General features: G+C 42.8%; 1 protein-coding gene across 1 annotated transcript in view; it reads left to right on the forward strand.

The window, feature by feature from the left end:
* Window positions 1–905: 905 nt before the first annotated feature.
* The window catches only part of DDX10 (DEAD-box helicase 10), a 311,200-nt gene continuing 296,464 nt past the window's right edge, over window positions 906–15,641 (forward strand). Inside the window, exons 1-2 of the mRNA XM_061440233.1 lie at window positions 906–1,223; window positions 15,141–15,201. Of these exons, the coding sequence (XP_061296217.1) occupies window positions 1,038–1,223; window positions 15,141–15,201 (247 nt within the window). The 5' untranslated portion in view covers window positions 906–1,037. The remainder of the gene's footprint in view (window positions 1,224–15,140; window positions 15,202–15,641) is intronic.

A 15,641-nucleotide genomic window follows, 5' to 3' on the forward strand; every position in this document is an offset into this window, starting at 1 on the left:
GTGGAAGTTTTGGAAACTTTTTTAAAAATAGAAACTTTCTAAAACAGTGAAAACTTACTAGATTCTGTTTATTGTACCTTGAAGGAATTTGTTATTAAAAACTATCAATGAATGAAAAAAATGCAAATGGGTGCAAAGATTGGTATTTATCATGTTTCAAGAAATGATAAAGACAATGAAAATGTATGTCAGCAAAATGTTAACCATTCAAAACTGAAGTTGGATTTCAAAAGCATACATGTAACTGTTAGTGCTATGGAATAAAGACTATGTACGTGCTCACTCGTTCAATCGTGTCGGACTCTGCGACCCCATGGACTGTAGCCCGCCAAGCTCCTCTGCCTATGGGATTTTTTAGGCAAGAATACTGGAGTGGGTTGCCGTTTTCTGCTCCAGGGGATCTTTCCGACCCAGGGAATGAAATTGCGTCTTCTAAGTGTATTCTTTACCACTGAGCCACCTGGAAGCCTCATAGACTCTATACTTAGAGGGTAAAATATTAAAAAACAACAACAAATAATTAACACAACAGCAAATCATTCCGCTCCCTGGGCTGAAACGTGCAAAATGAGGATCACAATTCTAATCCACAGATTTTGTGTGCGTGTATACTGGGGTTTGGGGGGTGTGTGTTAGCCTGCGGTTTGCCAAGGAAAAGGCAGGGCAAAGTAACAGCCTTTTAAGAGTTAAGTTGTATGACGTCACCATAGAAACAGCAAGCAGGGCTCGTGCACCTCGTGCTTTAGGAGCCACTCAGCCCCGCCCTCTTCCTCAGATTGCCCCGCCTCTACGTCCACCCGAGACTAATTCGCTCCGCCCCGCGAATTCCAAGTCGCCAATCACCATCCAGTTTTCCTTGGCAGTGGCCCGCGCGTGCCCCGGTTTTAAAAGCCCGGGGGCGGGCTTCTGGTTTCGCGCCTGCGCAGTCGTGCTCTCGCCCCACGCCGGTTCCGCGTCCCCTCAGTGCGTTATCTCCGCTCCTGGCCGGAGCGGACTCAAGTCTCACCGAGGTGTGGGCTCTCGCCGCCGCCGCCGTGATGGGAAAAACCGCGGACTCTCGGGCTACGGGAGCCCGGCCCGACCCGGTGCGGAGCTTTAATCGTTGGAAGAAGAAACACAGCCACAAGCAGAGTCAAAAGAAGCAGTTGAGGAAGCAGCTGAAGAAACCCGAGTGGCAGGTCGAGCGCGAGGTTATCAGTCGCCTCATGCAGAATTACGAGAAGGTAAGGCCGGCGCCGGGGAGGGGGCGCGGGGCCGCATGTCCCTGCCGCACTGGGCCGCATGGGCGAGCGGGCTGACCGGTCACTGGGACCTTGCCTGGGGAGCAGGAGAAAGGGGTGGGATGAGAGGTGCCCCGTTGAGGCCACAGGTGGTCTGCTGGGTGCCAGCCCAGGCCTCCTGACCGACCAGGCCGCCCTCTGGCTCACTACAGCGGTTTTGCTAAAATGGGGAAAACGTAGTAGTGCTTAAGCATAGGGAGATTAATTGCTATAATAGTTATCAGTTCAGTTCAGTCGCTCAGTCGTGTCCAACTCTTTGTGACCCCATGGACTACTGCAGCGCGCCAGGCCTCCCTGCCCATCACCAACTCCCGGAGTTTATTCAAACTCATGGTCATTGAGTCAGTGGTGCCATCCAACCATCTTATCCTCTGTCATCCCCTTCTCCTCCTGCCTTCAATCTTTCCCAGCATCAGGGTCTTTTCAGATGAGTCAGTTCTTCGCATCAGGTGGCCAAAGTATTGGAGATTCAGCTTCAGCATCAGTCCTTCCAATGAATGTTCAGGACTGATTTCCTTTAGGATGGACTGGTTGGCTCTCCTTGCAGTCCAAGGGACTCTCAAGAGTCTTCTCCAACACCACAGTTCAAAAGCATCAGTTCTTCAGCGCTCAACTTTCTTCATAGTCCAACTCTCACATCCATACATGACCACTGGAAAAACCATAGCTTTGACTAGACGGACCTTGGTTGGTAAAGTAATGTCTCTGCTTTTTAATACGCTGTTTAGTGAAAAAGTTGGCTTAAAGCTCAACATTCAGAAAACGAAGATCATGGCATCCAGTCCCATCACTTCATGGGAAATAGATGGGGAAACAGTGGAAACAGTGTCAGACTTTATTTTTCTGGGCTCCAAAATCACTGCAGTTGGTGACTGCAGCCATGAAATTAAAAGACGCTTACTCCTTGGAAGGAAAGTTATGACCAACCTAGATAGCATATTGAAAAGCAGAGACATTACTTTGCCAACAAAGGTCCGTCTAGTCAAGGCTATGGTTTTTCCTGTGGTCATGTATGGATGTGAGAGTTGGACTGTGAAGAAGGCTGAGTGCTGAAGAATTGATGCTTTTGAACTGTGGTGTTGGAGAACACTCTTGAGAGTCCCTTGGACTGCAAGGAGATCCAACCAGTCCATTCTGAAGGAGATCAGCCCTGGAATTTCTTTGGAAGGAATGATGCTAAAGCTGAAACTCCAGTACTTTGGCCACCTCATGAGAAGAGTTGACTCATTGGAAAAGACCCTGATGCTGGGAGGGATTGGGGGCAGGAGGAGAAGGAGACGACAGAGGATGAGATGGCTGGATGGCATCACTGACTCGATGGACATGAGTCTGAGTGAACTCCAGGAGATGGTGATGGACAGGGAGGCCTGGCGTGCTGCGATTCATGGAGTCGCAAAGAGTCAGACATGACTGAGCGACTGAACTGAACTGAGGGTGGTCATAACTTTGCTTCCAAGGAGCAAGCGTCTTTTAATTTCATGGCTTCAGTCCCCATCTGCAGTGATTTTGTAATGTTCATAAAAATAATACAATCTTATGGTAAATAATGACACATTATAAGCCACTCACCATGTGGTTTACATTAATTATTTGACTTGATCTGAGCTATTGGGTCTTATTTCCCTTTTACAGATGAGAATCTTGAGGATCCAGGAGAATAAGAAACTTGTCTTTAGCTCTACATGTAGTAAGTGGTGTGGACTTGGAACCAGACTCATATCTCTGATTCCAAAGTCTTTGCTTTTAACCATTATGCTAGAATTGCGTCTCTGAACATCACCCATCCTTCGTATACTTATTTCATTTTCTCAACTGAAGGACAACAACTTGTTTCATGTCCCCATCCGAGAATTGCCATAGAAAAGCTGGATTCCCAGTCCGTTTCTGACACTTTACATTCCTACAATGTAGCTGATGTTCCCAGATGAACATCCCTGTAGTTATCATTTTGACTTCTTGACTTCTCTTACCTGCTCAGCCTCCTTGGGACTGCAACTACCCTTTCTTTTCCTTCCCTGTAAATTCTGTGTTTGTTGGCCTTCACCCACCTCACTCAGCCTTTCAGTGATTGCTTCTTTTTAGTGCAGTGTAATTAGGGATTTAACATGTAGGACATATATGGAAAGTCATCATGTATCATGCTGGTATAGCTTTTCTTTAAATAACCCTTAGATCAAAAGTAAGGACTCGATGGACATGAGTTTGGGTAAACTCCGGGAATTGGTGATGGACAGGGAGGCCTGGCATGCTGTGATTCATGGGGTTGCAAAGAGTTGGACACGACTGAACTGAACTAAAGTTTAGATAAAGCTTAGAGTTTGTTTTGGGCTTATGTATACACACACACACACACACCTATGTGTGTGTGTATATATATATGTATTTATTTATGAAACAAGTTGTTGTCCTTCAGTTGAGAAAATGAAATAAGTATAGGAAGGATGGGTGATGTTCAGAGACGCAATTGTAGCATAATGGTTAAAAGCAAAGGCTTTGGAATCAGAAATATGAGTCTGGTTCCAATTCCACACCACTTACTAGATGTGAGAACCAAAGTCAAATATATATATATCTATATCTATATCTATATATCTATATCTATATATTTGTGGGTGTGTGATTGGGGGTTTTAAGTTACGATGATTTGGTTCTGGCTTTTGCTCACCTGTGGGGTTGCAAAGAGTCAGACATGACTGAACATGTACATGCACCTCACCTTTGTTCACCTGATGAGTGACTTTGGGCATGTTATTCTGCTTCTCTTTTCTTGTCTTTAAAAGGAATAATAGTATCTACCTTCATTAGTTATGGGTATTCTTGTTATTCAGTCTCTAAGTCGTGTCTGACTCTTTGTGAGCCCATGGACTGTAGCCCACCAGGCTCCTTTGTCCATGGGATTCTCTAGGCAAGAATACTGGAGTGGGTTGCCATGCCCTCCTCCAGGGGATCTTCCCAGGTCAAACCCAGGTCTCCCACGTTGCAGGCGGATTCTTTACCATATGAACCACCTTGGAAGCTCACTATCATCTGGAGTTTCCTCAAATTCATGTCCGTTGAGTTGGTAATGCTAACTAACCATCCTCTGCCTCTCCTTTCTCTTCTGCCTTCATTTTTTTTTTTTTAAATTTTTTAAAAATTATTTATTTATTTATTTTATTATTTATTTTTTTTTATTTTTAAAATTAAAAAAATTTCAGGTATACACGTGCTTTTCCCAACATCAAGGTCTTTTCCAATGAGTTGGCTCTTCACATCAGGTGGCCAAAGTATCAGAGCTTCAGCATCAGTCCTTCCAGTGAATATTCAGGGTTGACTGCTGATAGGGCTGACTGGTTTGATCTCCTTGCAGCCCTAGGGACTCTCAAGAGTCTTCTCCAGCACCACAGTTCAAAAGCATGAATTCTTTGGTGCTCAGCCTTCTTTAGGTCCAACTTTCACATCCGTGCATGATACTGGAAAAACTATAGCTTTGACTAGATGGACCTTTGTTGGTAAAATGATGTCTCTGCTTTTTAATATGCTGTCTAGGTTGGTCATAGCTTTCCTTCCAAGGAGCAAGTGTCTTTTAAATTCATGATTACAGTCACTGTCCACAGTGATTTTGGAGCCCAAGAAAATAAAATCTGTCACTGTTTCCACTTTTTCTCCTCCTTCATGTTTGCCATGAAGTGATGGTGCTGGATGCCATGATCTTAGTTTTTTGAATGTTGAGTTTTAAGTCGCCTTTTCCACTCTCCTTTTTCACCCTCATCAGGAGGCTTTTTAGTTCCTCTTCATTTTCTGCCATTAGAGTGGTATTATCTACGTATCTGAGGTTGTTGATATTTCTCCTGGCAATCTTGATTCCAGCCTGGGGTTCATCTAGCCTGGCATTTTGCGTGATGTACTCTGCATATAAGTTAAATAGGCAGGGTGACAATATATAGCCTTACTGTACTGCTTTCCCAAGTTTGAAAGTTATGAGTGGTTAGTAAGTATGCATGTAAAGTGTGCTGCACAATGTCTGACACATAAATTTTCCACATATTACCTGTTATATTTTTATTACTACCACTGTATACACAGCACGTCAAGAAGCCATTGTAAGTAAATTACTCTTAGATTACATTTTGGGTCCTTCTTCATCTGACTGAAATTGCTTCTGGAGGAGAGCCTCAGCCCTTAATTCTTCTCACTCTGTTCTGTCCTCTTATGTAATCCCAAGGCTTATTTCTGTGACTTCCTTGTATTCTACCCAGAGCTATTTTGACTTCATATCATTTTTTCCCCCCTGATGCTACTGGATGTCTTTAACTGTGTCATAAAATACCTTATATGCCACCAGTCTAAAACTGAGTTACCTATCTTTTTAAACTAAATTCACAGTCTTGTATATTATTTTCATATTACCACCATGGCAAATCAACCACAAACATGGTGACTTAAAACAGCAGAAATTTATTCTGTCACAGTTCTGGAAGCTAGAAGTCTGAAATAGTTTAACTGGGTTGAAATTGAGGTGTCAGTGGGGACACACTCCCTCTAGAGGCTGTAGGGGAACTTCTGTTTCTTACCTTTCATAGCTTCTGGTGGCTGTTTCCCTTGGCCTGTGGCTGCATAAGTCCAATTTCTGCCTCCACAGACTCACTGCCTTCTGTTCTGTGTCACATGTACCTATGTCCTTTTTTTGTAAGGGTGCTTTGATCACATTTAGGGTCTACTCAGATAATCGAGGATAATCTCCCATGACAAGATCTTAATCACTGTGCAGAGTCACTTTTGTCAGGTAAGATACATATTTGGGGACCGTTACTTAGGCTACCACATTCAGTGTGCTAAGTTGTTTGAGTCATGTCTGACTCTTTGCAGCCCCATGGACTGTAGCCATACTCCCCGGTCCATCGGAATCTCCAGGCAGGAGTACTGGAATTGGTTGCCATGCCCTCCTCCAGGGAATCTTCCTGACCCAGGGATCTAACTTTTGTCTCATGTCTCCTGTATTGGCAGGTGGGTTCTTTACCACTACTGCCACCTGGGAAGCTGCCACGTCCTGGCCCCAGTCTAAGCAGACTGCTGAGTTGGAAACCTAGGATTAATCCTGGAGGCTTCCGTTTTACCACTCACATTCTGTTAGTCACACTGGTGATCAGCCCTGCTTCTTCAGTTTCTCAGATACTTCTCCATCCCCGCTGCTTGCCTTAGTTCAGGCTGCATCGTCCCTTGCCTGGGTTACCACAGGAGCTATTGCTTGTAACATGGGTCAGCAGACAGGACAGAATAGTCAGTGGTTTTAGTTTTGCAGGTTGTAAGGGTGAAACTAGTCAACTCTGCCATTGTAACACAAAAGCTTGCCTTACAAATACTTAAACGGGCATAGCAAACCTTCAGTTACTGAAGCAGGTGGTGGGGTTTGTCCCTTAGGTCTTACTGCTTTCTAATCTAGTCTCTATATTGCTGCTAGAATGATTCTTTCCGAGATGAAATCCCAGTCCATTATTACTCCCGATTAAAGCCCTTCTTGGCTCACAATTATTTTCAAACACTTCAACATGTCAGCATATTCTAGTCCAGTGAAAGGGTAAGTTCCTTATGATCAGGCAGACCTGGTTTAAATCTCACTCATTTAAGTGTTTACTAGCCAAATTTCTTAATGTCCCTCTGTCTCAGTTTCTTTATTCAACAGAGATTACTAACCACTGAGAATGTTGTAGGGCTCAAATGAGGTAACGTATATAAAGCCAAGTGGTATGTGGCAGGCACACGTGAAAGAGCAACCTGCTGTATTGTGAGTTGGCCAAACTCCTTGATGTTTCCACTGCTTGCAGTGAGGAGTCCCATTTCTCCCACCCTGAGGACACCTAGTTGTCCTCCAAGATTTACCACCAACTTTTCCTCCTACCTCTGCAGGTAGGGTTAGGGCTGCCGTGTGTCTGTAGCTTTTCGTGTATGCCTTTATCATATCATCAGCAGGCTGTGATGACTGCCTTTAACTTCTTTGTCAGCTCTTCCACTGGGCCATTGATACACTCCTTTGCTCTCCCCAAAGATGGGTCCCGCAGTGCTTGGCCTTAAGAAGGCCCTTAGTGTTTAGATGTTTGGTGCATGCTGGTCTTTTCCAGGTGACTTTATTCTGCTTGGTAACATGGATCCACTCGTTTTGATCTCTTGTTTTAATAATATTTACTAACATTTATCAATCTTTTATACATGTTGACTTGCCATATCCTCACAGCAAACAACCCTATGAGATTGTTCCCATTATATGTTATGAAACTTTAAGACACAGCAAGGTTAAATAATTGGCACAACATTAAACCGTAAGTGAAAAAGTTCTAATCCAGGAGATATAGGTCTGATGCCAGGGCTCCAAATCACCATGTTTTACTCCTTTGCACACAAATGTTTAAATCCCAGTCTTTTCACTAAGTTGAAGGAGCAGTTTTTTTCTCACCAAGTATTGTTTTTATTTTTTTTAATTTTAGAAATATTTTCTTAAGAAATAAATGCAGTATGAAATCAGTTGCCTGGGTTAGCAGTCCTGGGATACAATTAGAGCAGATTGTAGGTAAAAACGGGCAGACCCTCAGCATATGGCTTCTCAGATGGTAGAATTTGTGCATTACAGTTTTATTACATTGGACAGTACACAGGTGGTGTTTAGTAGCCTCACTGGTGAAATACTGAACAATTTGATTCAGAGACATTTGAAACAATTTGACAGGAAGTTGTTGAAGCATAGGTAAAAGTAGGTGGGGGAGAAAAAATACCCGTCTGTATCCCTCCGGAGGTGGGGTGGGGTTGATACATTTCAACAAATGTAATGGTAGTAAATATGTGCAGTGCTGTGGAGTAAGGGGACAGTATAATTAGGGGAAAGGTTCAGTTTTTCTGTGCAGAGCCCATTTTGGCCCTATGATTGAGAGAAAGGTGTTTCCTCTGGGCATGCTACCCTTCCTCTTGGTGTTCGCAGCCTCAGGCCTGGCCTGTGGAGCTGAAAGTGGGCTGAGTTTCAGCGTCCACACCTCAGCCTTACCAGATGCCTTTGTGTAGGGCACGGACTGTATAGCAGTTTGTGGTGGCCATGAGTGGACCTGGTTCTTGAATGATGTGTTCTCCAGGTAGAAAAGATTGGCCACGGACATTGTAGGTGGAGGGAGCAACATGAAGATATAAAAAAAAAAAGTTAAAGTGTGTAGTGTTCTTTGAGGGGGACCTACTCCTTGGAATATGATATATGTTTCAGAATTGGCCTCAGATGAGGTTGAAGGGAGTTGCAAGTAGACTGAATGGCTTCGAAGGTTGTAGTAGGTAGAATAATGACCTTCTAGAGATGTCAGCATCCTAATCCCCAGACCTGTGATTAAGTTATAAGGCAAGGATTGCTGACTTTAAAATGTGTTGACTGATCTGGATTATCCAACTGGACCCAGTGTAACCATCGAGGGGTCCTTAAACTTGCAAGAGGGAGGCAGAAGAGTCAGTGTCTGGGAGCTGTGAAGTGAGAGACTTGACTGCCATGCTGGCTGGGTTTTCAAAACTATAAAGGGGACCATAAGCCAACAAATGTGGGTAGCCTCTGCTGCTGCTAAGTCACTTTAGTCGTGTCCGACTCTGTTCAACCCCATAGATGGCAGCCCACCAGGCTCCCCCGTCCCTGGGATTCTCCAGGCAAGAACACTGGAGTGGGTTGCCATTTCCTTCTCCAATGCATGAAAGTGAAAAGTGAAAGTGAAGTCCGTCAGTCGTGTCTGACTCTTAGCGACCCAGTGGATTGCAGCCCACCAGGCCCTCTGTCCATGGGATTTTCCAGGCAAGAGTACTGGAGTGGGGTGCCATTGCCTTCTCCGGTGGGTAGCCTCTAGGAGCTGGAAAAAGCAAGGAAATGGATTCTTTCCTAAAGCTGCCCAAAAGAATGCAGCCCTGCCAACACATTGATTTTAGCTGAGTGAGACTAGTTTTGGCCTTCTGACTTGCAGAATTGTAAATTAACAAATAAATGTTGGTTTAGGTCATTGTTTTTGGTAATTTATTACACCAACAGTAGGAATAATATATGGAAGCTATATTTGAAACTATCTGGAAGCAGTGATGAGTTTCTGGGAGGCAATTAGGGACCATATCTAAATTTTAAAGGATCTAGAGGCTAGGCTGTTGGTATAATCTAGATCTTGAATCCTATGAGAGACCAAGATGGGATTAAGTGAGTTGGAATTTATTGGGGGAAAGTGTAAAGGTAAAGGAGAAGGAATAGGAATAGGGAGGGAAAGGAGAGAGGAGAGAAGGGTGGGTAGGAAGCACTCAGGCTACAGTGCTGTTTTTAGAAAGCTTCTCCTGACAGGATGTCCTCGAACCAAAGTTGCCCTTCAGAGGGACCCCCTGTCCTGCAGGAATGGGTACCTCTGTGGTGCTTGGTTGTTAACTGGGCACAGGCCAGGCAGGCATGACTTTCAGTGGTGGCTCTAGAGGGGTGACAGCTGGTATTTATGAGTCAGCTCTGCTTCCACAGTGGGAACTCTGGGGACTTATTTATAAGGCCACCATGTAGGGCCTGTGTTCTCAAGGAGCTGATACAGAGCTGAGGGTTGAAGCTTATTGAGAAATGTTGAACTGTTTGTTTTAGTTCAGCAACTGTTTTCACTTGCTGAATGACTCAAGCTCTCTGCACCTGGGATTCCTTTAGATTTTTATTGTAATTGGTGACATTGTACAGGAGACAGGGATCAAGACCATCCCCATGGAAAAGAAATACAAAAAAGCAAAATGGCTGTCTGGGGAGGCCTTACAAATAGCTGTGAAAAGAAGAGAAGTGAAAAGCAAAGGAAAAAAGGAAAGATATAAACATCTGAATGCAGAGTTCCAAAGAATAGCAAGAAGAAATAAGAAAGCCTTCCTCAGCGATCAATGCAAAGAAATAGAGGAAAACAACAGAATGGGAAAGACTAGAGATCTCTTCAAGAAAATTAGAGATACCAAGGGAACATTTCATGCAAAGATGGGCTCGATAAAGGACAGAAATGGTATGGACTTAACAGAAGCAGAAGATATCAAGAAGAGATGGCAAAAATACACAGAAGAACTGTACAAAAAAGATCTTCATGTCCCAGATAATCATGATGGTGTGATCACTGACCTAGAGCCAGACATCCTGGAATGTGAAGTCAAGTGGGCCTTAGAAAGCATCACTACGAACAAAGCTAGTGGAGGTGATGGAATTCCAGTTGAGCTATTTCAAATCTTGGAAGATGATGCTGTGAAAGTGCTGCACTCAATATGCCAGGAAATTTGGAAAACTCAACAGTGGCCACAGGACTGGAAAAGGTCAGTGTTCATTCCAATCCCAAAGAAAGGCAGTGTTCAAACTATCCCAGAATTTTACTCATTTCACATGCTAGCAAAGTAATGCTGAAAATTCTCCAAGCCAGGCTTCAGCAATATGTGAACCGTGAACTTCCTGATGTTCAAGCTGGTTTTAGAAAAGGCAGAGGAACCAGAGATCAAATTGCCAACATCCGCTGAATCATGGAAAAAGCAAGAGAGTTCCAGAAAAACATCTATTTCTGCTTTATTGACTATGCCAAAGTCTTTGACTGTGTGTATCAAAATAAACTGTGGAAAATTCTGAAAGAAATGGGAATACCAAACCACCTGACCTGCCTCTTGAGAAACCTGTATGCAGGTCAGGAAACAACAGTTAGAACTGGACATGGAACAACAGACTGGTTCCAAATAGGAAAAGGAGTACGTCAAGGCTGTATATTGTCACCCTGCTTATTTAACTTCTATGCAGAGTACATCATGAGAAACGCTGGACTGGAAGAAACACAAGCTGGAATCCAGATTGCCGGGAGAAATATCAATAACCTCAGATATGCAGATGACACCACTCTTACGGCAGAAAGTGAAGAGGAACTAAAAAGCCTCTTGATGAAAGTGAAAGTGGAGAGTGAAAAAGTTGGCTTAAAGCTCAACATTCAGAAAATGAAGATCATGGCATCTGGTCCCATCACTTCATGGGAAATAGATGGGGAAACAGTGTCAGACTTTATTTTTCTGGGCTCCAAAATCACTGCAGTTGGTGACTGCAGCCATGAAATTAAAAGACGCTTACTCCTTGGAAGGAAAGTTATGTCCAACCTAGATAGCATATTGAAAAGCAGAGACATTACTTTGCCAACAAAGGTCCGTCTAGTCAAGGCTATGGTTTTTCCTGTGATCATGTATGGATGTGAGAGTTCGACTGTGAAGAAGGCTGAGTGCTGAAGAATTGATGCTTTTGAACTGTGGTGTTGGAGAACACTCTTGAGAGTCCCTTGGACTGCAAGGAGATCCAACCAGTCCATCCTGAAGGAGATCAGCCCTGGGCTTTCTTTGGAAGGAATGATGCTAAAGCTGAAACTCCAGTACTTTGGCCACCTCATGCGAAGAGTTGACTCATTGGAAAAGACTCTGATGCTGGGAGGGATTGGAGGCAGGAGGAGAAGGGGACGACAGAGGATGAGATGGCTGGATGGCGTCACTGACTCGATGGACATGAGTCTGAGTGAACTCCGGGAGTTGGTGATGGACAGGGAGGACTGGCGTGCTGCGATTCATGGGATCACAGAGTCGGACGTGACTGAGCGACTAAACTGAAATGAATGCTGTATAGGAACTCTGCTTTCTAATTTTTTTTTTTTTCCTTAATTAAAGTTTGGTCAGGTGTGGTTTGAGGTAGATTGCTTTTTTTCTCTTAATTGTAGTAGGTGGAGCATTCTAGGAAGTTTTATACTTTCTTCTCTCATGCTTTGGGGTGTAAAAGCATCATTCACTTTTTTGAGAAATGAGACAGTTGGAAGAAGTAAAGGAGAGGGGTTAAGTCATATCCACCTCGACCCTGTTCTCCCTCTCTCTGCCCACTCTAACTTTTCTACCAGTGCTGAGAAGTTCTTACTAAGTACCATCACTGAAACATCTGTTCTTTGTTTTCAAAAGAATGATGATACAGATTTTAGAGGGTGTATGATTTTTCTGGACATCACCAGATGGTCAATACCGAAATTAGATTGATCATATTCTTTGCAGCCAAAAATGGAGAAGCTCTATACAGTCAGCAAAAACAAGACCAAGAGCTGACTGTGACTCAGATCATGAACTCCTTATTTCCAAATTCAGACTTAAATTGAAGAAAGTAGGGAAAACCACTACACCATTCAGGTATGACCTAAATCAAGCCCTTAGGATTATACAGTGGAAGTGGGAAATAGATTCAAGGGATTAGATTTGATAGAGTGCCTGAAGAACTGGACTATAAGGAAAGCTGAGTGCCAAATGCTTTTGAACTGTGGTGTTGGAGAAGACTCTTGAGAGTCCCTTGGACTGCAGGGAGATCCAACCAGTCCATCCTAAATGAGATCAGTCCTGAATGTTCATTGGAAGGACTGATGTTGAAGCTGAAACTCCAATACTTTGGCCACCTGATGCGAAGAGCTGACTCATTGGAAAAGACCCTGATGCTGGGAAAGATTGAAGGCAGGAGGAGAAGGGGATGACAGAGGATAAGATGGTTGGATGGCATCACTGACTCAGTGGACATGAGTTTGAGTAAACTCTGGGAGTTGGTGATGGACAAGGAGGCCTGGCGTGCTGCAGTCCATGGGGTTGAAAAGAGCTGGACATGACTAAGCGACCGAACAGACTGATGATTTTTCTAAGAGTGTTTTTTTTTTTTCCCCCCTAAGAAAAGAAAAGGATGAAGGTCAGGGGAAAGAGAATTTTTTTTTTTTTAACCCAATCTAATTTTATTTTATTTTTAAACTTTACAACATTGTATTAGTTTTGCCAAATATCGAAATGGATCCGCCACAGGTATACATGTGTTCCCCATCCTGAACCCTCCTCCCTCCTCCCTCCCCATACCCTCCCTCTGGGTCATCCCAGTGCACCAGCCCCAAGCATCCAGTATCGTGCATCGAACCTGGACTGGAAACTCGTTTCATATGTGATATTATACATGTTTCTTTTTTATTGGTAGGAACCATAGCCATCTTCTGCTGTGGCCTCCAAGTGTTCTTTGAACTGTAATTGACAGTTTTCTAGAACAGGGCTTCCCTGTTAGCTTCCCCGATAGCACAGTTGGTAAAGAATCCGCCTGCAATGCAGGAGACCTGGGTTCAATCCCTGGGTTGGGAAGATCCCCTGGAGAAGGGAAGGACTACCCACTCCAGTATTCTGGCCTGGAGAATTCCATGGACTGTGTAGTCCATGGGGTCACAAAGAGTTGGACATGACTGAGAGACTTTCACTTTTAGAACTGGGGGGTGGGGGGCAGACTTTTTCTGTAAAGGGCCAAATAGTGAATATTAAGTTTTATGGGCCATAGTATATAAATGAATGGTTGTAGTTGTGCTCCACTGTAACTGTATTTACAAAACAAGAAAGGAATTGGATTTGGTCTCTGGGCCATGGTTTGCTGACCCTTGTTCCAGAGCATCAGTGAAGTAAAAACTGTTTGTTTCTTTGGTGACTTCTTTCTAAGTGTATAGTGTACAGCTTTGTGTGTGTATGTGTGTTTGTATACAGCTTTATGTTGTAATGGTTGGTAGAGTGCTGGAAGAGCTTCTTTCTTCCAGACTTTCCCTGTAGGAGGCTGGTGAACTTTAGAAAGATGTGCACCACGCTGCATCACTTTGTGCGTTACAAAGAGTAGCCCACTTTGCCTGTGGACTCTACCTTTGATGGGGATTAAAGAGTGTGTTACCCGTCTAAGTCCTATAACCATTCCACTTGCTGTGAAAACAGATTTTTAGCTAATGTCCAGTTTGGGAAATTACCTCCTAATTTAGGTTCCTTGATAGGACAAGTTATTATTTGAATAAACTTTTCTCCTTTTACTGCTCGTACACTGATTCTGCCTCTGCCTCCTCTCCAATGTTATCCGAAATGATTTGTGGGGATTAAGGCAATGTTTTAATATTTGTCTTACATCATTTGAGGCCAGGGAATAACCCTGTCTGGACTATATTAAGAATTTTGGGAAAGATGATATGTAGACTAAGATGAAATACTAGGTGTTATCCCTTTACTTCCTGGAGTGTAATTTAAATAAATGAACCTTAGAAATGCAGCCTTCTCCTTTTGTGGATCATGTAATTTGGCAACATATTCCCATATCTGAGAAGTTCCTGCTTTCAGCATCTGCAGTAAAGTGAAATCCAGAAAATTGGGTTTATGTTAATAAAACAATGTCAGTGGTAAACATTAGATAATGTAAAGTTAAAGGGCAAAATGTTACTTATTGTGGCTTCGGATCACTACAGAGACACTTCCACTGGTTATTGTTAAATAATACTCCTTTCTCAGTATACCCCCAAATGAGTAGTTGTCAGGTTGGATTTGAGAGCTTTGTGCTAGCAAGATATATTTCTGCACCTAATTTCTGTTTATTCTCCAAATTGTGTAAAGAGACCTGTTCTCATCATGGTCTTTGGTTTATAGTCATTTTGCCCCTTACTTCCTAAACTGATATTCTTCGAAGAATGGGCTGACAGTAAATTTTCTTCCTAAAATTGATGTGATGATGACTTATTGTGTTAACATTTTAGAGGTTTTCGAGGATATTGAAGGTGGCAGTGTGTGGTAGTAGTGTGTATGTTGAGTGAAGTTTTCTTTTTTTTAAAGTAGAAATGATTACAAAGTTATATTTTTGATGAGAGCTTCCTCAAGTCATATTTTTTCCAGAGGGAATGATGGTTTTTAACTAGAGTGATGCTTGAATTTACTCCTGTAGTACAAATGATGAGCTAAGCAGCACAGTTTAGACAAAAATTAGCTTTGTTGCAAAACAAATGAATGATGCAATATGTTATTTTGTCTTGTCTAATGTAGTCCCTTTTTACTTTTCAGATAAATGTAAATGAAATTACAAGATTTTCAGATTTCCCCTTGTCCAAAAAAACACTGAAAGGTAAGTTCATAGTGATCTTGCGATATATTGTTGGGACTTCTTGATGCCTTTTTATAAATGGAAAAAAGTTTAGAGAAAGTTTAACCTGGAAAAAAAAATCTTACTTTGGCAAGTAATTTTGATATCATGAAAGCCTGTAACAAGAAACAATGTTAATTAAGTTTTACTGATTTGTCATTCTCATTCTTTCTGGACTGGTTAAGAGACAGTAGTAAAAAATCCAAGGTGCCAGGGCCTCCAAGTAATTAAAATGTTAATTAAAATAAGCAAGAGAACAAACAAAATTGTGACACCTTTTTTTTGTATTGATTTGCTAGTGCCTCCAGAACAAAAATAACAGACTGGGTGGCTTAAACAATAGAAATTTGTTTTCTCAGAGTTCTGGAGGCTGGAAGTCTGTGATCAAGGTGCTGGCAGAGGTGGTTTCCTCTGAGGGCCAT

Source organism: Bos javanicus, chromosome 15 (assembly GCF_032452875.1).
Source record: "Bos javanicus breed banteng chromosome 15, ARS-OSU_banteng_1.0, whole genome shotgun sequence".
NCBI lineage: Eukaryota > Metazoa > Chordata > Mammalia > Artiodactyla > Bovidae > Bos > Bos javanicus.